The sequence below is a fragment of the Propithecus coquereli genome, unplaced genomic scaffold, assembly GCF_000956105.1.
Source record: "Propithecus coquereli isolate 6110/MARCELLA unplaced genomic scaffold, Pcoq_1.0 Scaffold210, whole genome shotgun sequence".
In the NCBI taxonomy this organism is placed as follows: Eukaryota; Metazoa; Chordata; class Mammalia; order Primates; family Indriidae; genus Propithecus; species Propithecus coquereli.
Window position 1 is genome coordinate 3529102 of NW_012146079.1, and position 24396 is coordinate 3553497.

At 35.5% G+C, this 24396-nt stretch overlaps 1 protein-coding gene across 1 annotated transcript in view; it reads left to right on the forward strand.

Moving 5' to 3' along the window:
- The window catches only part of LOC105810366 (chromosome unknown open reading frame, human C1orf101), a 99255-nt gene that overhangs the window by 27327 nt on the left and 47532 nt on the right, over positions 1–24396 (forward strand). The window contains exons 8-12 of the mRNA XM_012644337.1: positions 885–991; positions 3252–3744; positions 17458–17935; positions 21081–21523; positions 24091–24149. Coding sequence (XP_012499791.1) covers positions 885–991; positions 3252–3744; positions 17458–17935; positions 21081–21523; positions 24091–24149 — 1580 coding nt within the window. The remainder of the gene's footprint in view (positions 1–884; positions 992–3251; positions 3745–17457; positions 17936–21080; positions 21524–24090; positions 24150–24396) is intronic.

Consider the following 24396-nt stretch of genomic DNA (forward strand, 5'->3'; position numbering starts at 1 on the left):
ATCCTCCTGCCTCAGGCCTCCCGAGTAGCTGGGACTACAGGCACGCGCCACCATGTCTGGCTAATTAATTCTTTTTCTATATATATATTTTAATTTTCCAGCTAATTTCTTTCTATTTTTAGTAGAGACAGGGTCTCGCTCTTGCTCAGGCTGGTCTGAACTCCTGAGCTCAAACAATCCACCCACCTCGGTCTCCCAGAGTGTTAGGATTACAGGTGTGAGCCCAGCCCCAGCATAGACTCTTAACTCTTACACTTTTTAATGTTTATAGGATTAGGCAGATTTTCCATTTCTACTTGAGTCAGTTTGGTAAGCTACTTTGGTAAGCTTTTAGAAATTTGTCCATTCTAAGATAATGACACTGGGATTTTTTAGTTTTTTCTAAAGTCATTGTGATACATTACTTTTTTAAAAAAGAAATTTGTTCATTCTAAGTAAATTTTCAAATTTTTGGCATAAGGTTTTTCATAATGTAATCTTATTTATTTATTTTTGAGACAGAGCCTCGCTCTGTTGCTTGGGCAGTGGCGACACCATAGCTCACCGTAACCTCAAACTCCTGGATTCAAGCTATCCTCCTGTCTCAGCCTACCAAATAACTAAGTTATTTATTTAAAGGTTCCCATAGTTTGATCATTCATTCAAGATTCTGATTGTGAATGGTGTTTTTGCCATGTTGGAAACTGTATTATGCCTTATTTGTAATTCATAAAATTCTAATGGAGAGGAGGCTCGCTGTATGTTAGAAAAAACAAAGCTAAATCTTGAAAATGTGGTAAATTTACAAATATAAAAATATTGTAACTAAAATAACACATGATGTCATTTCAGAATACTTTGGCTATCTAAAGAGTTAAAAGAAAAATTTTATTTTGTTTTTACAGAATTCCATAGTACTCTCCACGCAGTTGGCTACATTGGGACAGAAGCCTACAATATTTACAATTTTGAGGAGAAAAGTTTATGTGCCAGATGGGAACATAAATAATGGGTATTTAATTTTTAAATTTCAAATATAAAATTCAGATTTCAAATTCAAAAAAATAAATCAGCAACTTAGATTAAAAATGTAATTTTATGGAATATATCTTATATGTAATTTGCAAGTGCCTTCTTTTATGATATATAAAAAAATTGTGATAATCACCATTAGTTACCAACTCAGAAAATGGCAATCACACTCTTGGATTATAATTTTACAGTTTGTGTTAATACCTAAACCTCAATCCAAGAGCCTCATTTGGGATGGCGGCATACAAATAATGTTGTTCCTTCATAATATTGAGGAGAAAAAAATTGATTTTCATCTAAGGCCACTGTCTGTATGGAGTTTGCCTGTTCTCCTCATGTCTGTGTGGGTTTTCTCTGGGTAATCCAATTTCCTCCCACATCCCAAAGCTGTGTGTGTGAGGTTCATTGGCATGTCTACACGGTCCCAGTTGGAGTGATTGTGGCTGTGAGTATGAGTACGCCCTGCCGTGGAATGGTGTCTTGTCCAGGGTTAGTTCCTGCCTTGAGCCCTCCGCTGCTGCTCCAGTCACCCGCAACACTGAACTGGAATAAGTGCGGTTGAAAATGAATGAATGACTACAAATTATTATGAAATAAAATTTGTAAAGTATACAATAATCATACAAATGCACAACAATAAACAATGCAGTATAAAAGCACTCAGGAGCCACTGTGTTTGTGATTATTTTTGAAATGCATGGTGGTAGGAGGTGCCCCTTCAATTTTTGCTTTACAAACATTTATTTCTTGACTTAACCCACCACCACATTTGCAGAAATATAGACCTTTTAAAGGATGGGTTCTCCACTTCAGGCAATTACTGTTTAACTACAGTTGATAATTTTGATCATCCCATCTCCACTGAAGACAATCTCGTGACCTCCACCCAGGATCTCCCTTCACTAGGCCATCTCCTGTTGCACAAATGAGCAAAAGATTTATTCTTCCCCTCCCAACCACTGGTGTGAGGCAAGGATGCAGGCTTTAGTTCACAAAAAGGAGTGGAGGGCCCAGCGTGGTGGCTCATGCCTGTAATCCTAGCACTCTGGGAGGCCGAGGCGGGCGGATTGTTTGAGCTCAGGAGTTCGAGACCAGCCTGAGCAAGAGCGAGACCCCGTCTCTACCAAAAATAGAAAGAAATTAATCGGACAGCTAAAAATATATAGAAAAAATTAGCCGGGCGTGGTGGCGTGTGCCTGTAGTCCCAGCTACTCGGGAGGCTGAGGCAGGAGGATGGCTTGAGCCCAGGAGTTTGAGGTTGCTGTGAGCTATGATGATGCCACGGCACTCTAGCCCAGGCAAGACAGTGAGACTCTGTCTCAAAAAAAAAAAAAAAAAGGAGTGGAGGATGTTTTAAAGAGACAGAAAATATTTTTGCCATTTTTTTTTTCCAGACCATTCCTTCTGTTACATCCCTAACCTACTATCCATCAGGTGTGTAAAGTAAAGATATTTTCAGATATTCGGGGTCTCCAAAAAATGTGTGTTCATATACGCTTTCACAGGAAGATACTGAAGAATGTGCTTTAGCAAAACAAGAAAGATCAGTAAATGGTGGCTTAGGCCCAGAGAGTAATGAAACAAGTACTAGATTACCTCTACATTTACCACAGGGAGAATATTAGAAACACTATTTTAACTACCTATTACAAAACTTAGAAAACTAAAAATTTTTAATGAAATAATTATTAACTCCAGGAAAATTTAAAAAGAAAACATAATCATAGTAGAACTGGCTCAGTAGTAAGCAATATTTACGTAGTTGTAACAATATAAACACTCTGTTGATTTAACTAAAAAGTTAATATAATTAATTTGAGAGATGGGGAGAAAATGTATCGGTAGGCATGACCTATGAGAGATACATCTTCAGCTGCTATATAAGAAGGCTATAGATGATGTATAAAAATTCTATATTAAGAAAGAGCAGTATAAGAATATTTATTTGATTCTGTGTGATTGGTACACAAAAAAGAGGAAAAAAGGAAAAAAAAGTATTTATTTGACAATGTGGAGACATTGCAGAAGAGTGAGCTATAATAGTCAAGATTGTTTTCCTTTGGGACCAGAGTGAAGAATGAGAAGAAATCTGGCAGTGGTAGCATTATAGTATTATTTTATTTGTTTTACCCAGGTTTATGTTGATTAAAAAAATTTTTTTAAGATGATAAATTCAATATTGTGCAAGATGGATCAAAGGAGGGAGAGATAATTTTATTCTTTTTTTTTTCTCTTCATAGGACCTGGCGTATCACAGTCCCAATGACAAGAGATGATGTGCTAAAGGAGATTAAAGGAAATCAAGTGACTTTTCAAGATTGCTTTATTGCAGATGCTTTTTTCTTGCTGACTTCTTCTTTGTTAACCATGCCTGAGATTCCTGGTTTTTTACCAATCTCATCACAAACTGGTAGTCAGTTAATATCTTCCTGGAATCCTTGTGTTCCTTCATGTGCTGTTGTAGTAGCTGATACGGAGACCTATCAAACAAATGATTCATTCCATACTTGGACTAGAATCAGAGTGCCTCCAAACGTTCTGAGTGATGATGAAAGACAGAGTGTGGCTCACGTGACCCTGTTGCATGACGGAATATTTTTTATAATAAATGGCATTCTTTACCTAAAAAGTTTTCATGCATTTAAAAGACTAGGAAGAAATGAAAATATTCCTGATGGTGGAATTATGGGCATTACATCAAGAAAATGGTGTTGGATCAAGTATTTACTCAAGGTTAGTAAAAGATTATATATATGTATATCACACATACACATTTAGATATAGTTACCATACCGTTTATTCGGTAATATATCAGAGACTTTGCTATGTAGCTTTTGCACGGTTATTTTATCTAAGGCTATAAACAGCTCTATCTTTCTGACCCAGCTTCTCAGAGGCCTCTTTATAGCAGAGTTGCACCTCCAACGACAAAAACTAAAATTAATCTTGTATGTTATTATGTGGTTCTGTCATATTAAGGAAGCTTTGTTTTACCTTAATATGGCCAAAAAGGCCCCCTCAAAATTATTTTCCCCAAAGACTCTAGGAGCTCTCAAAAATGGATTAAATCTTCCATGTCCAACAATGTGGTGGATAAGATGTCTGGAATCTTTCCTCTTACAAAACACCTAAAATGCTGTGTAAAAATGTTAAACCTTCTTTTAAGTACATTTCTGGGCTTGTATGAAAGTAAGGGAAATCCTGGAAGAACGGAAGATATCCTGAGCACTAATCCAAAGGCAAAAGAAAATTCCAAAATCTCAGCTGCCTTCAGGTCGTATGCAGATCCCAGGTAATTAGACCTCTGGTGCCAGGATACAAAGCCCTGGGCCTGAGCATCTGATAATAATTTTTTGCATACAACAAGGGCCTTCAGAGGGTTTCCAACACAATTAAGTCTATCTCAGCTTTAACTCTTAGAAGGGGGAAAAGTTTCTGTTTAGAATTCATGAGGAGATGCCAACTCATATGCACTTTGGAGCCCAAATTCACAGTACCTACTGGTTAAAAAAAACATTAAGCCAAGCATCAAGCAGAAGAAAACAAAAATCCTGTCTGGAAAAATAAATCTTCAAGTCATGCTTTGAAGAATTTCTATAAAGAATGTTCCCACAGAATTGAACTTACATTCAAAAATGGTAAAACATGCAAAGAAACAAGGTACCATGGGAGTCAGCAGAAATAACAAAGAGCAGTATCATTCCTGTAAAGACATCAAGTATTGGAATTGACAGAACATAAAATGTATTTAATAGATTTAAATAAATGAAAAAGAAAATGGAAAACATAAATAAAGAAAAAAATAGTCTATCAAATAGCAAGAGATAATAAAACTAAAAGCAAGGAAGTTATTACTATAAAATTTAGCATAGTGGTTATCCTAGAAAGGAAAGGTAGTGATTGGGAAAGGGCAGGCGTAGTAATTTGGAAGTTCTGGTAATATTCTATATCTTAATCTGTATAGTCATTACACAGACTTTTGCTTTGTGATAAATCTGAGCTGTATGCATTTCTGTTTGGTACTGTGAGGGTGAGGGGAAACTTCCCCTTTTCCACCGCAAGTTCACTGAAAGATCAACTCACAATTGAGGCAGATTAATAAGAGAAAGAAGTTTATTTACTGTGCACACAGAGAGAGTCACAGAGTGATTACCCCCTGTCCCAATAGGGTCCAGAAATTTATTTACCCTCCTTTTGGAGGGGAGGGAGAGAGGAGGAATATACATAATTATGTTTAGGGCAATAAATGGTTGCTAGGGAGAATGAATAGATACTTGGGAGAATCAATGAATGGGGGGAAACAGATTGACTTGTAAATTAACCTGAGAGACTTAAAATGATTTGGGCCAGCTCTGGTTGCATTCTTAATCTTCTTTTCTGCAATATATTGAGATAACAGGGAGGGGAAGGGAAGTCAATTGTTCTTATTGAGGGGTCCGCCTGGTTTATACAGATAGAGGGGAAGCCCCTTCCAAGGCCTGTTGATCTCTAAGGGCCTTTAATTCAAAATACTCTTCATACCAAGGAGTCATATTCTGGGGATTGAGGTCTTGAGTACCCAATGTCTCTTTCATTCCCATCCAGGCACCAGGTCCCTTCCATGGAGCTGGACATCTCGGGTTTGATAGGCCAGGGCTGGTCTCTGTCCCCCCACCCCACCTGGCTCACACACAGCTCTGCAGGTGGGGTCAGCAGACCAGATTGCTTGATGTTGGAATGCAAGATGAGAGGTCTTGTTGGTGACCTATCATTTTCACTGAGGGATGGGCATGGAGAGGAACCAGAGTGAGCAAGGCATGCAGTGTGCACTTTAACAGTGGGCAAAACAGGCCCCTGCCCTTATGGAGGTCACAATCTAATGGAGGAGGGAGGTTACAAGGAATGTACAAAGTATTAGGAGGACAGATACTGGCACGTGCTGTCCCAGGGAATGGGGGTTAGGAAGGCATTTCTTGGAAAGTACGGTTTGAGCTCAGAGTCAGAATAACTAGGAGTTAAGCAGATAAAGGAGGCGAGGTGGTAATTGGAGAAGAAATATATCTGTCCTTGTCCATATTACCCTATGCTAGGCAGTGCTAAGCCTTTCCCACATCACCCAAGGTGGGATAGTGGGTGGATAAGACACGTGGGCTCTCAAGACTAGCAGATTTTGAATCCTGCCTCTGCCATTTCTTGGCTGTGTGGCCTTGGGCAATTTATTATACTTGTCTTTCTGATGCTTATGATAGAAAAGGGAATGGTGAGAGTTGAAGAGAGACAAGGTTAATCCCATTTAAGGTGCTTTCTTTGGTTGCAATGTGGAAATTGGATTAGAGCAGGAGTTTAAGGAAGAAGAAGGGATTTTAGTGTTTCAGATGAGTTAAGGTGACTTGGGCCAGGTTAAAAAGTTTTGGATTTGGTTGGTGAGGGGATGGTCAAGGGTGACTCCCAGATTTCTGGCTTATGTTATTATAAGTAAGAAGAAGAATGGATGAACTCGTTAATTTATTTTCTATTTATTGTGATATATTTCATACATGCAAAAAATATTTTGTACATATTGAATTTGAAGAATAATAAAAATAAATATTTACCCCTTAGTTCACTAGAGAAAAAGAATTTGCTAATACATTTAAAGCCTTTGAGCTCCCCATCTTTCTCCCGAGAAGTAACCGATATCCTGAATTTTGGTTAATCTTGCCTTTGCTATTTACTGTTTTTACCATGTATGTATCTATTCCTAAATAATACAGTGATTGGTTTTGTATGATTTTGAACTTTATGTTTGTGTATTCTGTTTGGGGTTCATTGAACTTTTTCAATCCAAAGGTTTATAGTCTGAATAAAATTTGGAAAAATTTTTTAAAAAAGCAGACCCATCAAAAGAACAATTAACTTACCTTCCCCTCCCTGTTATCTCAATATATTACAAGAAAGAAGATCAAGAATGCAACTAGACCTGGCCCAAATCATTTTAAATACAATACCTGTCTCTCAGGTTAATTTAATTTGCAAAGAGAATCATTTACAAATCAATCTGTTTCTCCCCATCCATTCATTCTCCCAATTATCTATTCGTCCCCCCCTAGTACCATTTATTGCCCCTAAACAGAATCACTATATTTCTCATGTCCCCCTCCCCTCTAAAATGAAGAAATACAAATTTCTAGACCCCATTGGGACATTGGTTAATCATTTTGATTCTCCCCATGTGCCTGGTAAATAAATTGCTTTCTCTTATTAATCTGCCTTATTGTGAGTTGATCTTTAATCAAACCTTCCAATGCAAAGGGGAAGTTTCCTCTTACCCCCACAAAATAAATGCCTAATGAAGTTTATCAGGTGGAAGGGAAGTAGAAAATTTAAAACTTCAGGAATGAAAAAAGAGCAACAGAAATGGTAATGGTAGATACCTGGGTAAATATAACAGAATATCTTTACATCCTTAAGTCTCTTAAAAATACATATGACAGACGAAAGCAAAACTTAAAACACAGTACTTTCTGCAGTTCTTAATGTATGTTGATATAATACGTATGACAAGTATAACTTAAATGGGGGAGAGTAAAGAAACCTGTGGGGTAGTGAGGTTTCTACATTCCACTGGAAATGTTAACGTATTAATTCTAAATAGATTATAAAAAGTTAAGGGCATATATTATAACCCTGAGAGCAGCCATTAAAAAAATTATACAAGATAAAGTAAAAAACCTAATAGATAAATTAAATTGGAATACTAAAAAATTTTAATGATCTAAAATAAGACAGAAAAGGGAAACAGAGAAACAAAATCCAGAGGATACAACAGAAAACAATAAAATGGTAGAGCTCAATCTAAACATATCGATAATTATATTAAATGTAAATAGTCTAAAAACACTAATTAAAAGGCAGAGATTTTCAGATTGGATTATTTCTGAAAGACCAAACTATATGCTTTGTCTAAGAAGCCCACTTTAAAAATAATGATATAAGTGGATTAAAAGTAAAACATTGTAAAAGGATATACCATGCAAGTACTAATTAAAAGAAAGCTGGAGTGGCTTTATTAACACAAGCAGCTGTGGGACTGGGGACTATCCTGCCCAATCCATTGCAACTATCAATAACAGCAACACAGACTACTTGGGTCTTAGTAGGTGGCTCCACCACCACACTGCCACATCCCATATCACACCAGATGCTCAGAGGCCTGAGAACCCATCCACACACCCAGCTTCAGCTCCAGATACTAGCTTCTGAGCAAGCCACCTGAAGGCCCAAGAATTGTGCCCCCCACCCCAGCACACAATAACACCACTGTCAGTGTAACCTGCTCTGGGGCCTAAAATCAGGCATACTCAGCCCACTGCTTCTACTCAAAGTGCTGAATGAAAAAACTACCAATCAATAATACTTTACCTAGCAAAACTTTCAGAAATAAAGGAGAGATACAGACTTTCACAGACAAACAAAAGCTGAGGGAGTTAAACCTGCCTTACAAGAAGGGAGGTTATTCAAGCTGCGATCAAAGGACAGTAATTAGTAACATGATAATATATCAATGTATAAAACTAACTGGTAAAGGTAAATATATAATGAAATTCAGAACACTGTAATACTGTAATGAAGTTGTTTAAATCACTTTTAACTCTATTATAAATGTTAAAAGATAAAACTATTAAAAATAACTATAGCTACAATAATTGTTAGTAGATACACCATACAATAAAATGTGAATAATGACATCAAAAACATAAAATAAGGAGTAGAAGAGTTTGTGTGTAATTGAAGTCAAATTATTAGCTTAAAATACACTGTTATAGCTAAGCTTCATATTAACCACAAAGCAAAAACTTATAGTAGATATACAAAAAAGAATAAGAAAGGAATCAAAGCATACCAATAAGGAAAAATCATCAAATCACAAAGGAAAATGGCAAGAGAAGAATAATGAAATAAAGGTACTACACAGTAGTCAGAAAACAATTAACAAGATGACAACAGTAAGTCCTTACCTATCAATAATTACTTTAAATGTAAATGGATTAAATTTTCCAATCAAAAGATAGAGTGGCTTACTGAATTTTTAAAACACCTATAACTAGTAAGGAGATTGAATCAGTATTCAAAAATTCCCCAACAAATAAAAGCCTAGGACCAGATGGCTTCCTGGTAAAATCTACCAAACATTTAAAGAATAACTAATGCCAGTCTTTCTCAAACTGTTCCAAAAAATCAAAGAAGAGTAAATTCTTCCAAATTAATTTTATAAGAACAGAATTACCCTGATACCAAAGCCAGGAAAAGACACTTCAAAGAAAGAAAATTACCAATCAATATCCCTGCTGAACATAGATGCAAAAAGCTTCAACAAAATACTAGCAAACTGAATTCAACAGCACAGTAACAGGATCATACAACATGATCAAGTGGGATTTATCCCTAAGCTTCAAGGATGGTTCAACATACACAAATCAATAAATGTGATACACCACCTTAGTAGAATGAAGGATAAAAATCATATGATCATTTCAATAAATGAAGAAAAATTATTTGACAAAATTTAATATCCTTTTATGATAAAAATTATTAACAAATTATATAAAGAGGGAATATACCTCAATATAACTAAGTCCATATATGACAGCTATCATTATACTCAATGGTAAAAAGTTGAAAGCCTTCCCTCAAATAGCAGGAACAAGACAAGGATGCCCCCTCTCACCCCTTCTATTCAGCATAGCACTGGAAGTCCTAGCCAGGCAATTAGACAAGAAAAAGAAATAAAATATATCCAAATAAGAAAGGAAGAAGTAAAATTGTCTCTATCTGCAGTTGACATGACCCTACTAGTTATAAGTCTATTTGGATTTTCTATTTCTTCATGATTCAGTCTTGGTAGATGGTATATCCCTAGACTCCACCAAAAAAATTATTAGAACTATTAAATAAATTTAGTGAAGTTGCAGGATACAAAATCAATAAATAAAAATAAGTTGCATTTCTATACACTAACAACAAACTACCCAAAAGAGAAATTAAGAAAATAATTCCATTTATTATAGCATCATTATTAAGAAAAAATACTTAGGAATAAATTTAACCAAGTGGGTAAAAAATCTATACACTGAAAACTATAAGACATCGATGAAAGAAATTGAAGAAGACACAGAAATGGTAAGATATCTCATATTCTTAGGTTGGAAGAATTAATTTTGTTAAATGTCCATACTACTCATACTACCTTCTGTAGACTCTGATCTACAGTGCCAATACAATCTTTTTTTTTTCAGGGGCAATGCTAATCTTCTCTGTATTGTTCCAATTTTAGTATATGTGCTGCCGAAGCAAGCATTCAATACAATATTTATCAAAATTCCAATGGCATTTTTCACAGAAATAGAAAACAATTATAAAATTTGGATGAAACAACAAAAGAACCCTGAGTAGCTAAATCCATCCTGAGAAAGAAGAACAAAGTTTAGGGTTTCACATTTTCTGATTTCAAGCTATTTTACAAAACTATAATAATTGAAACAGTATGGTACTGGCCTAAAAATAGGCACATAAACCAGTGGAACAGCATAAAGAGCCCAGAAGTAAACCTATGCATATATGGTCAAGTAATCTTTGACAATAATGAAAAGAACACACAATGGGGATAAAATAGTCTCTTTAAAAAATGATGTTGAGAAAACTGTATACCCACACTCAAAAAAAGAAAGAAACTGGATGCTTGTATTACACCACTTACAAAAATTAACTCAAAATGGATTAAAGACTTAAATCTGAAACCATCAAAATCCTAGAAGAAAACAGGGATAAATCTCCTTGACATTGGTCTTGCCAATAATTTTTTTGGATATGACACCAAAAGCACAGGCTACAAAAGCCAAAATAAATAAGTGGGACTATATCAAACAAAAAGCTTCTGCACAGCAAAGCAAACAATCAAAAAAATTAAAAAGCATAGCTCTCTGGGAGGCCGAGGCGGGCGGATTGTTTGAGCTCAGGAGTTCGAAACCAGCCTGAGCAAGAGCGAGACCCCGTCTCTACTAAAAATAGAAAGAAATTAATTGGACAACTAAAAATATATAGAAAACATTAGCCGGGCATGGTGGCGCATGCCTGTAGTCCCAGCTACTTGGGAGGCTGAGGCAGAAGGATCCCTTGAGCCCAGGAGTTTGAGGTTGCTGTGAGCTAGGCTGATGCCACGGCACTCTACCCCGGGCAACACAGTGAGACTCTGTCTCAAAAAAAAAAAATTGAAAAGCAACCTGTGGAATAGAAGAACATTTTGGTAAATCATATATCTGATTAGAGGTTAATGTTTAAATATGTTAGGAACTCATACAACTCAATAGCAAAAGAAACAATCTGGTTTTAAAATGGGCAAAAGATTTGAATAAACATTTTTTCATAAGATGATATACAAATGGTCAGCAGGTACGTGGAAAGTACTCACCATCACTAATTATCATGAAAATTCAAATCAAAACCACAATGAGATACCACCTCACATCTGTTAAAATGGCTATTATCAAAAAGACAAGAGATAACAAATGTTGGTGAGCATATAGAGAAAAGGGAACCCTTATATACTCTTGGTGGGAATGTAAACTGGTATAGCCATTATGAAAAACAGTGTGAAGTTTCCTTGAAAGCTTAAAAATAGAACTATCATGTCATCCAGCAATCCCACTTCTGGGCATATATCTGAAAGACAGGAAATCAGTATCTCAAATAAGTATCTGCATTCCCATGTTCATTGTGACATTATTCACAATAGCTATGATATGGAAACAACCTAAGTGTCGACTGATGAATGACTAAAGAAAACATGGTGTGTGAGTATGTGTGCACAATAAAATATTATTTAGCCATAAAAAAGGAAGGAAATCTTGACATTTGTGACATTGACGGACCTGGATGGCATTATGCTAAGTGAAATAAGCCAGAAAGAGAAAGACAAATACCACAGGGCATCACTTACATGTGGAATCTAGAAGAAAAAAAAGTTTAACTCATAGTAACAGAGTAGATTGGTGGTTGCCAGGAAATGGGGAGATGTTGGTCAAAGAGTAGAAACTTCCAGTTCTAAGATGATTAAGTCCTGAAGATCAAATTACAGCCTGTGACAATAGTTATGCACAGTACATCAATGGTTTGAGAAGTTCTATTCCAGTGATTTTAATCTTGAAAATGAGCCATGTGGGTGACCTGAAACCAAGGTGGATAGTGATGAAAGCTGTAATGGAAGTGAATCCATCTCAATCTACTCAAGAATTAGCAGCAAGGCTTGACATTACTATTCAAACAATATTGAACCATTTGGAACAAATCAACAAGGTAAAGAAGCTGGATAGAAGGGTTCCAAATGAATTAAATGAGCCTCAGAAGAGAAATTGTCTCAAAGCTTGCCTTTCTTTGCTGTAATGACATAAAGGTGAACCATTTCTATACGGTATTGTTACGTGTGATGAAAAATGGATTCTTTTTAACAATCGCAAACATTCGGCACAATGGTTGGATAAAGATGAAATGCCAAAACACAGTACAAAACCAAATATTCATCAAAAGTAGCTAATGGCGTCTGTTTGGTGGTCCAGCACTGGTATTATCCATGACAGCTTCATGAAACCTGGTTAATGAGTGGATGTGTACTGCAACCAATTGGACAAAATGATGAAGATGCTTGCAATTAAGCAGCTGAGAATGGTCAATAGAGATAGGACAATCCTCTTGCAAGATAATGCTTGACTACATGTCACACAAACAATGCTGCTCAAACTACAGAGGCAGGACTTGGAAACTCTCTGTCATCCACCATATTCACCTTGCACCAATTGACTTACACTTCTTCCAGGCTTTGGACCACTTCTTACAAGGAAAAATATTCAATTCTCAACAAGCTGTGGAAAATGCCTTTTGTGATTTCATTGCCACTCACTCTCCAGGCTTCTTCACAGCTGGCATAAACAAGCTACTGTTAAGATGGCAAAACAATGTTGATAGTTTAGGCACATACTTTGATTAATTGTACTGCTTCTTGTTTGAGATTAATAAACTACACTTTTGATCTGAAATCAGACATTTCATATTTAATGACCTAATAATAATACTGTACTGTATACTTAAAATTTTACTAAGAGAGTAAAGATTATGTTTTCTTTTCTTTTTTTTTTTTTTTTTTTTTTTTTTTTTTTTTTTTTTTGAGACAGAGTCTCACTCTGTTGCCCAGGCTAGAGTGCCGTGGTGTCAGCCTAGCTCACAGCAACCTCAAACTCCTGGGCTCAAGCGATCCTCCTGCTTCAGCCTCCTGAATAGCTGGGACTACAGGCATGCACCACCATGTCTGGCTAATTTTTTGTATATATTTTTAGTTGTCCAGCTAATTTCTTTCTATTTTTAGTAGAGATGGAGTCTCGCTCTTGCTCAGGCTGGTCTCTAACTTCTGACCTCTAGTGATCCTCTCGCCTCGGCCTCCCAGAATGCTAGGATTACAGGCGTGAGCCACCATGCCTGGCCAAGATTTTGTTTTCACTGAAAAAAAAAAAAGTATGTGAGGTGATAAATGTTATAATTAACTCGATTGCGGTAACCATTTCACAATGTATATGTATATCAAATCATCACATTGTACATTTTAAATATATACAATTTTATTTGTCAATTATACCTTAATAAACCTGAAAATATAAAATAAAAAGTAAATGTCTAAGATGCTCAGTAAACCCCAATCACAAACACGAAGAAAACTATGCCAAGTTAGCTCAAACATTCATCTCAAGAGGAAAAGAAAGAAAGAAAAAAAAAGAAAACTATGCCAAGGTTCATAATTAAACTGCTCAAAACTAGTGATAAAGAGGAAATTTTTAAATCAGCCAGAGGGAAAAAACCATCTTACTCACAAAAGAACAAAGGTAAGTATGCCATCAGAGTTCTTACTGGAATCAATGCAAGTGAGAAGACAAAAAGCAACATCTTTAAAATATTTTTAAGCCTTTCAAACTAAAATTATATAACCAGGAAAATTTCTGTAAAAAATGAGGGCAAAATAAAGACTTTTTCAGACACACAAAAGATGAGATAATTCATCACTGGAAGAAATTTGTTAAATGAAGCCCTTTAAGGAGAAGAAAAGTGATACCAAATGGAAATATCAGTCTATACAAAGAAGTGAATGGCACTAGAACTGGTAACCACAGCTTACATATAGTAATATTTTTTCTTATTATTTAAATCCCATTAAAAGATAAGTGACTTTTTAAACAAAAATAGTAACGATGTATTGTGGAGTTAATAACATACGTAAAAATACAATGTATGGCAGAAATAGCACAAAATGCAGGGGAGGAGTAGAAGTATACTTTTGTAATGTTCTCATACAGTATTTGAAGTAGCATAATACTACTTAAAGATCTGTGAAAGGATAAGGTTATACACTATAAACCCTAAAGCAACAACTAAAATAACAAAGAGTTATAGCTACATAATCATAAAACATATTCAATTAATATAAAAGCAGATAAAAAGAGAAGAAAAAGGAAATGAAGACTAGATGGGATAAATAGAAGGCAAATAGCAAGATGGTAGATTTAAACCAAACCATATAAATAATTACATTAAATGTAAATGATCTAAACACTTCAATTAAAAGGCAGAGTTTATCAGATAAAAAGATCAAGGCCCAGCTTTACGGTGCCTACAAGGAACACATTTTAGCCTCTTTCCATCATGTGAGGATAAAAGAAGTTGACATCCTGCAACTTGAAAGAGGGCTAAAAAAAAAAAGAAACACATTTTAAATATCAAGACACAAACAGCATAAAATTAAAAGGATGGACAAATCTATACCTGATAACATTAATTAAAACAAAGCTAGAGTGGCTGTGTTAATGCCAAAGTATATTTCAGAGCATAGAATATTTCTGGGGATGAAGATAGTCATTTCATATTAACAATGTAATCGATTCATCAAGAGCACATAAAAACTTAAGTATTTATGAACCTAGTGACAAATCTTCAAAATACATGAAGCCAAAAGCAATGGAACCTTAAGGAGAAATAGATAAAATCCACAATTATAGTCAAATACTTTATTACCTCCTCTCAATAATTAATAGAAAAAATAGACAGAGAATCAGTAAAGGTTTAGAAGACTTAAACAACACTATTAACCATTGAGATCAAATTGACATTTATAGAACACACCACAGAACAACAGCACATTCTTTTCAAATGAACTTGGAATATTTACCAAGATAAACCATGTTCTGGGCCATAAAACGAGTCAGTCTTGATATGCTTAAAAGTATTCCTACTCACACAAAGTATGTTCTCTGACAGTAATGGATTAAGTTAGAAACCATGACAAAAGATATCTGCAATGTCCTCAAAATATTAGGAAACCAAATAACACTCTTCCAAATGGCCTATGAATCAGAGAACAAACTTTAAAAGCTAATTAAAAGTGTTTTGAACTGAAAGAAAATGAAAACAAAACATGTCAAAACTTGTGGGATGCTACTAAAGCAGGACCTAGAGAGAAATATATAATATTAATTCTCTAGATTAGAAAAGAATAAATGTCTCAAATCAATTATTTCCACTTTCACATTAAAAACTAGAAAAAAAAAAGGCAAGTTAAACCAAAAGTAAGCAGAATAAAGGAAATGATGTAAATAACTGGGTAAATTCATCACATAGAAAGTAGAAAACCTGCAGAGAAAATTAATGAAACCAAAAGATGATTCTTTGAAAAAATTTACAAAATTAACTCTTTAGCCAGACTGATATGGATAAAAGGAGAGAAGACACAAATTACCAATATCAAGATTGTGAGAAGTAGAACTGCTACAAATTCTATTGCTATTAAAAGAATAATGAAGGAATGTTATGAACAACTTTAAATAAAAAGTTAAAACAAATTTTAAACAAATTCAAAACATAAATGAAATGGACAAATTTTTTGAAAGACACAAACTACCAAAGCTTACTCAAGAAGAAATAGATAACATGAATATACATATCGATTAAAGGAATTGAGTTTGTTATTAAAAACTTCCCCATAAAGAAAACTGTTATGGCTGGCTGTGGTGGCTCATGCCTGTGATCCTGGCACTCTGGGAGGCTGAGGCGGGAGGATTGCTTGAGCTCAGGAGTTCGAGACCAGCCTAAGCAAGAACGAGACCCCCATCTCTACTAAAAATAGAAATAAATTAGCTGGTCAACTAAAAATAGAAAAAAAAAATTAGCTGGGCATGGTGGCACAGGCCTATAGTCCCAGCTACTCAGGAGGCTGAGGCAGGAGGATCACTGGAGCCCAGGAGTTTGAGGTTGCAGTGAGCTATGATCATGCCACTGCACTCTAGCTGGGACGACAGAGTGAGAACCTATCTCAAAAAACAAACAGACAAAAAGAAAATAAAATTATTGGCATAATTTATTTTTATGATGATATGTAATACGATATATTTCTATTTAATCTATTTTTATGCCTGAAGAATTTATTCAAAAATGTACTGAAATAAATGAACCTTAGTTGTTGCTCTATGAATTAATATCACACGTGTTTGGGGACAGGATTTGTCTTAGGAGTTTTTCAGAGCTTTGCCCTGAAGGAATATGTGAACGTGTTGGTTTGCATTTCGAATGCTGTTACACTCGGAAGGGCGTCTCTGAAAGGCAGTGCGGCTTTATCCCACGAGGCGCCGCGTTTCTCAGACCTAAAGGTTTGGATTTGCTTTGTAAAGCACAAGTGAATCTGTTAAAAACTATAGGCTGAGAGCTGACGATGGAGTGCCCTCCAGAACAAACAGCTTCCCGGAAACGACAGCTTCTCGAATGGCTAAAAGCAAAGCTTTTGTTTAAACCACTAGACTACCTGTCTCCATTCACAATAACCTAATAAATATGGAGCCTACATATCTCTGTTTAACCCCTCTGTTTAAATGATAAACTTACCTTAGAATTTAGAAATTAACCTTTGAAAGACTTTGTAACCGTTTGCTCACGTAAATAGAGTTAGTTAAAGAATCTCTAAAAGCCTTCTGTAAAAGCCTTTTGAAAATCTGTTAACCTGAGAGGAACTACCTGCTGTTATGTAAATCTGTTACCCCTAACAATTGTTCACTATTTCCTATAAGTCACCATGTAAGACCTCATTCAGGGCTTTTTGAGACCCACGGAGGGGTCTAAGCCCCCTGAGCTCCCGCTTTGCCTATAATCTTTATAAACTTATAAAACTATATCTTTGTCTCAGTGTATTCTTTTATTTCTTCCATTTTCCATTTTTCTCTATTATTTTCTTATCCCTTGCAACTCTAACGAAGGGACCCGGTTTTCTGCGGGGAACACTGGCCACGTTCCCGGCACTTAGAAGTTACTACCTTTTATTTTTACAGATACCAAATTAGAAGACAAGGGTTGTTACTTATCTCTAAAAATCAAAGATATTTCTAATTGTTTTCAATTTTGTCACAGAATAAAGGAAGAAGAAGCAATATGGTGATCTGGACAGAAAACGAAGTTTACCTTGGATATACTTCTCTTGAATTTGTCAGAATAGTAACTACGGCAGAACTGAAAATACTTCTAAATCTATCACCATCCGCTACTCTGACAGTACACAATATTGAGTATACAGGACACCCTCTGGAACTTGCCGTGTTATTAAATTATTGCATTATGTGTACTGTCACCAAAAATATTTTTATAGTGATATATAATGAAGATACAAAACAGTGGGTGTTCCAAGACTTTATGTTAGATGTCCCTATCGACAGTTTCTTAGTTCCACATTTTCTGTTTTCCGCAACACCGGAATTGGTAATGCATGACAAGCACAGGATCTACTATTGTTACCATAATTTCACTGTTACTGGGGTTTTACAAACACCTACAGAAAATGGAAATCTATCAATGTTATCAAATGACAGTATTATTCATGAAGTTTTTGTAGGTAAGGCATTCTCATAACTCTCATTCTGCTAAAATTATTCTAGATTTCATTGTAGACATCTTCCTTAAAATGATGCAACAATTTTTAATGCACCAAGATGTGATGCTTTGGGTTGTTAAACGTCAACTTTTACCACTGAAAAATGAATAGATTTTAAATTCAGCTAATGTTCACTATGATCTCACATAGCAAAAGGACAAACTCAAGTTTGTTTTTTTTTTTGGTGTTTCACTTTGTTCGATCAGCAGATTCTAACTAACCAACTTATACATACATCAGCAGCGTAGGAGGTGCTGTGTTATTGTATTAGTTTCCCAGGGCTCCCATAACAAAGTACTGCAAACTAGGTGGCTTAAAATAACAGAAATTTATTGTTTCACAGTTCTGGAGGCTAGAAGTCAGAGACCAAGGTGTTTACAGGGCCATATTCTCTCAGAAACCTGTAGGGGAATCTTTCTTTGGTCCTTCCCAGTTTTGGTGGCTTGCTGGCAAATCCTTGCCATTCCTGGCTTGCAGCTGCCTCATTCCACCTCTGCCTTCTCATTCCATAGCCTTCTCCCTGTGTCTCTGTCATCACACGACCATCTTGTTATAAGGACAGCAGTCACTGGATTAGAGGTCTTTCCTACTCCAGCGTGACTTCATCTTAACTAACCACATCTATAATGATCCTATTTCTAAATAAGACCACATTCTGAGGTGGTACTAGGGGTTAGAACTGCAACGCATCTGTTGGAGGGACATATAGTTCAACCCATAGCAGATTTAGATAGATTTGTGTTGAAATCTACAAACAAGTCATTTACTCTCTCCAAGCTTCTGTTTTCTAATCTACAATATAGGACTGGCATGTTGAGTAGATAAGGGATTGTATGTAAAAAGCTTAAACAATGCTTGACAGGTGGCAAACCTTCAATTAATAGTAGTTATTCTTGATTTTATTATTCATTCCCTCTTGAGTCCATTTTAGAAATTTGTATTTTCCTAGGAAATCATTTATCTAGATTTTCTAATTTATTGGCAAAAATTTCCCTTGTTAACTCTTAGATTTCTTATGTGCTGGTAATTATATTCACTTTCTCATTTATAATATTGTTTGTGCCCCACCCCATTGTTAGTTTGGCTTGCAAGAGATTGTTTATTATTTTTAGGGGTTTTTGTTTTTGTTTTCCTTTTAAAAAGCTATCTTCATTTTATTTACCAAATCTACTTTTTATTTAATTCCTTACTTTCTGCTTTTGTCATGATCGATTCTTCACTTCTGCTTTCTTTTTCTAACTTTAGTGGTCTATTGCCTGCTCCTTAAGTTAAATGATTAGTTCTTTTATTTTTAGTCTTTCTTGTTTTCTAAGCATTTAAAGCTATAAACAAGCATAAGGCTATGAACTTTTCTCTGTATGTCTTTAGCTGCACCCCATGAGATTTTACACATGGTGATCTTATCATCATTATCTTTTAAATCATTCTTAATTTTCATCTAACCTTCATATTTAATATAAAAGTCATTTAATAATGTTTAACAATGTTTTTAACCAGCGATGTGATCAGCAAAAGAGAAGGTGCATCAAATCCAGATTTATGGGATCAGAAAAATAGGTGTGGAGGAAATTACTTCTAAACTGAAAACCAGGGGTAGAGTATATATGTTAGAAAAATAATTTAACTGTTTAGGATAGGAGATTGAGGTGGTATTCCAAGTTGAGAATATAGCATGTGCAAAGATCTGCAGGTGAACGAGAACACAGCAAGGTCAGGGAACTGAAATTAGGTCAGCATGACTAGATAATGGAGGGTAAGGCAAAAAGTGGCAAGAAATGAACCTGGGTAAAGAAAAGAGAGATCACATTGTGAAGCAATTTGGACATTATATATAATCCAGAAACAATATATTGTTTTGTTTCATGAGGTTTTACATTTCGTATGTCATTACACTGTGTATATCCTGCAGTTACTCTATCATTAAACATAGAGATATATTTTATTATATCCTCCACCCGCATGTTTCTCCCTTTTGACCTCGTGATCTGCTTGCATATATTTCTGATTAGGTAAATTTGAGTAGAATATAATTTATGATCATTTGTAAAGAGGTTACTGATTTATTCAGATTCCAAATGTAAGCTGGGTAAGCACAACACAACCTGAACCTCCCTGACTCTATGAATTCACCTTCGTCCTTTCAGCCAGTCCTCTCTGAGTGTTGTCTTTTGAAGAGTAAAGAAGGTACACCCCTAGGCTGTACACAGAGAATGTCGTATCTTGAAAGGAAGCTGTGTAGTCAGCTAGTCCAACTGTTCATTTTACAGATAAGTCAACAAAACCAAAGAGGTTAAGAGAGTTGCCCTCTGTGAGCCACTCTGACTTAGGCAGAATACTCTATTAGGCGGAGAAAGTTGCTTATCTGCTAAGAGTGAACCTGCAGAGGTAGGCTATGCTTTACACTACTCCTGCCCCCGTCACCCCTATTTCTTCATCCCAATTGTATTAGTCTTCAAGGGCTGCCATAACAAAATACCAGACTGGGTGACTTAAACAACAGAAATTTATTTTCTCACATTTCTGAGGGCTAGAAATCCAAGATTAGGTACTGTCGGGATTGGTTTCTGGGGTGAGGCTTCTATTCCAGTGTTTCTTTCTCTTCTTGTAAGGACACTGGTCCTATTGGATCAGGACCCTCTGCTTATAATCTCGTTTAACCTTAACTGCCTCCTTAAAGGCCCTATCTCCAAATGTGGTCACACTGGGGATTAGGGTTTCAACATAAAAATTTGAGGGGGACACAATTCAGTCCATAACCAACACTTTCTAATAATACTATTCCTGCCATGCTCATCCTCATCATTACTTAATACACTTATTCTAGCTCTTTTCTCTATGTAAATGATGTGATATATAAAAGTGATATAATAAATATAAGGAGAAAATGCATTCAATAAGAAAAATGAATACTCTGCACTGAAGTGAGAGAGAAGTTCTCCAATTTAGGGTGAAGTTACAGGTTCAAGCCTGCACACTCAAATTTTCTCTAAGTACATAAATACTTAATCATTATAAAAGAAATTCTTTTGGTTAAAAGTACACTTAAATAAAACAGCGTGATTTATGGTTAGTTAGAATAACACAAACTTTTCTCTCTTTTTACCAGATTATTATGGAAATATTGTGGTGAAAATGGAAAATAATATAATATTTTATTTCAAGATGAGTATTACAGATGCAATAAAGCTGCATGTATGGGTAAACAGCACAATAAGAACCACCTTTCTCTTAAGAACATCTGGTCATATATATCTCCTGCATGCTTTCGACAATGGCACGATACAAGCACAGGAATATCCCTTAAAGCTGGAAGCACAAAGTATAGCGTTCAAGACAAAAGACAAATGCCCATACACTGCATTTAATAATAATGTTGCTCGCATTTTTTACTTTTTGGACAAGAGAGATATCCTGAATATGTGGACTCAATTAGTTTATCCAGAAAATGTTGGTCTGTACACGATTGTGGAACTCTATGGCCCAAAAATATTGAAAATACAACAGTATACTCACTATGAAATTGCCTTTGGACACTGCACTAAAACTCTGGTAATTTAATATTTTAAATTTCTTTGATTTTAATAAATATAAAAGTATAATATAAACATTTTTAATAAGTGGATTTGATTTCCCTTCTAGGTTCAGCTGGGGAAATGTTGAGGACTATGTTTTTATTTTTTTATTTTTATTTTTTTGAGGCAGAGTCTTGCTCTGTTGCCCAGGCTAAGAGTGCCATGGCGTCAGCCTAGCTCACAGCAACCTCAAACTCCTGGGCTCAAGCGATCCTCCTGCCTCAGCCTTCCAAGTAGCTGTGACTACAGGCGTGCACCACCACGCCCAGCTAATTTTTCTATTTTTAGTAGAGACAGGGGGCTCACTCTTTTTCAGGCCAGTCTCAAACTCCTGAGCTCAAGCAATCCTCCTGCCTCGGCCTCCCAGAGTGCTAGGATTACAGGCATGAGCCACCATGCCCGGCCCCTATGAGTTTTTAATAAATAATAATGTAATAAGCCATTAATTCTCAAGCCACAATTTTTGCTTTTAGTACCCAAGGCCTCTTTGCCACCTAAAAACACATTCCTTCAAAACTCCTTGATTGTCAATTGCACTGTTCATTTTCTTTTTTTTTTTTAATGGATGGCTTTTCTGTAGACTTCTGTTATCTCTTGTAGTATAATAAACTACCTCAAAACCTAATTCCTTTACACAATGACCAATTCTATGGGGCAACAATTTGGGCCCTGACTAGCTGGGCAGTTCTGCTGGTTTCATCTGGGTTCATTGATGTGGCTGTAGTGATCTGGCAATTCATCTGTAACTGGATGTCCTCAGATAGCCTCATTAGTCTGAGGGGCCTCAGATGGAACACTTGTCTCTGCTCCATGTGGCCTCTTATCCTCCAGACTGGACCTGGCTTTTTCATGTGGCAGTCTCTTTATGCATTTATGACATACCTTTTTCTTAATTTTTTTCAATATTTCTAGGCTACACGATTTGTGAGTTTTTTTCTAAATTTTTGCAAATCTCAAAAAAACTTTCTGATATATTTATTGAAAAAAACTCCACGTATAAGTGGACCAATGTGGTTCAAACTAGCATTGTTCAAGGGTCAACTGTATATCTGTCCATTTGCAACTTACCCCCTCAAAATACTAGTTAACCCATCAAAATATATAAATGACCAATGACTATGAAACATCAAAATTTGCATTTTTAATAAAATGCTGGCTCTATCGCTTATTACCAGATGACATTGAGCAAATTTTTAAATCTCTCTTTGCCTTAATTTTCTCATCTGTAAATTGGGGATAATAATAATAATAGTACATACCTCGTAAGATTTTTATGGGGATTAAACGAGTTAATATACATAAAGGACTTAGGAAAGCGCCTGGCACACGCACTGTGTGTATGGTTACTGCAGCTACCAACACTATTACCGCTGCCATCCTACTGTCACTGTCATCTCCATATTTCATCCATTCTAAGGCACATTTTTTTTACATTTAACATCTCCGAAATCAGGATGAGTCTTATGGCATTTTAGATTTAATGAATCACGATATTATTATTATAGTACCTTGCTTATATGATGCAGATTGGGTCACTATAACTTCACAGACTAATTATTGCCTAGTATGATGATAAGGATCATCATTTCTTTTTGTAAAAAAAAAAAATGAATATAACACCCATATGCAAAAGTGGATAAAACATTTATGAATAATTTAGCAAATTATTATAAACAAAACACCCGTGTAATCACCATTCAAATAAAAAAATAGAATATTAGAAGCACCCAAAGGCCCTCTTGTATCTTCCCTGATCATAATCTTCTCCCTCTTCCAAAACCTAAACACCAGTCTGACTTTCGTAGTAATAATTTTCTTGCTTTTCTTAATAGTCTCATCATCTGTTAATACGTATGCATCATTGAATAATATAGCTTAGGTTTGTCTATTTTTGAACTTCATATGAATGGAATCATTACATATATGTTAAACACACATACATACATAATATACATGTATATGTATTTATGTCTTCCTTTTTTCTTTGAATATTATGCTTGTGAAAGTCCATGTTGTTTAGTGTAGCTGTAATTCCTTCATGCTCACTTCTCTATAGTATTCCTCTGTATGAATATACGACAATATATGCTTATTTATTTTACTGTTGATGAACATTGGGGTGTTTCTGTTTTGGGGCTACTCTGAACAATGCTACAATGAATATTTTAGTATATACCTCTTGACAAATACATATAAATATTTGTATTTAACTTTTATGTGAGATTCTTGGGGAAGATGTAATTTCCATTTATAATTCTATAACATTTTATTATGAAAAATTTCAAGCATACAGAAAGTTGAAAGTATTTTGCAATTAACACCTCTACCTAGATTCTACATTAACATTTTACTATACTTGCTTTCTTATATATCTATACATCTGTCCATCCACCAATCAATCTTGCTTTACAAGTGTTCAACATTATTATATATCCTAGTGAAGGCATTTTACCTGCCTGGATGTGGAAAACCAAATGCTACTAAAGTGAGATCCCCATCCCCAATTTTCCTGCTTTAAATAAACTTTTTAATTTTCTTTTTCAGACACTAACATTTTCTCAGAATATAAATTATGAGGGAGTAGATAATTACTTCCAGTTGCAGTAAGTATGACTTTTATTTTTTTTATTTTTATTTTTTATTTTTTTTGAGACAGAGTCTCACTCTGTTGCCCGGGCTAGAGTGCCGTGGCATCAGCCTAGCTCACAGCAACCTCAAACTCTTGGACCCAAGCGATCCTCCTGCCTCAGCCTCCTGAGTAGTGGAGACTACAGGCATGCGCCACCATGCCCGGCTAATTTTTTCTATATATTTTTTAGTAGAGATGGGGTCTCGCTCTTGCTCAGGCTG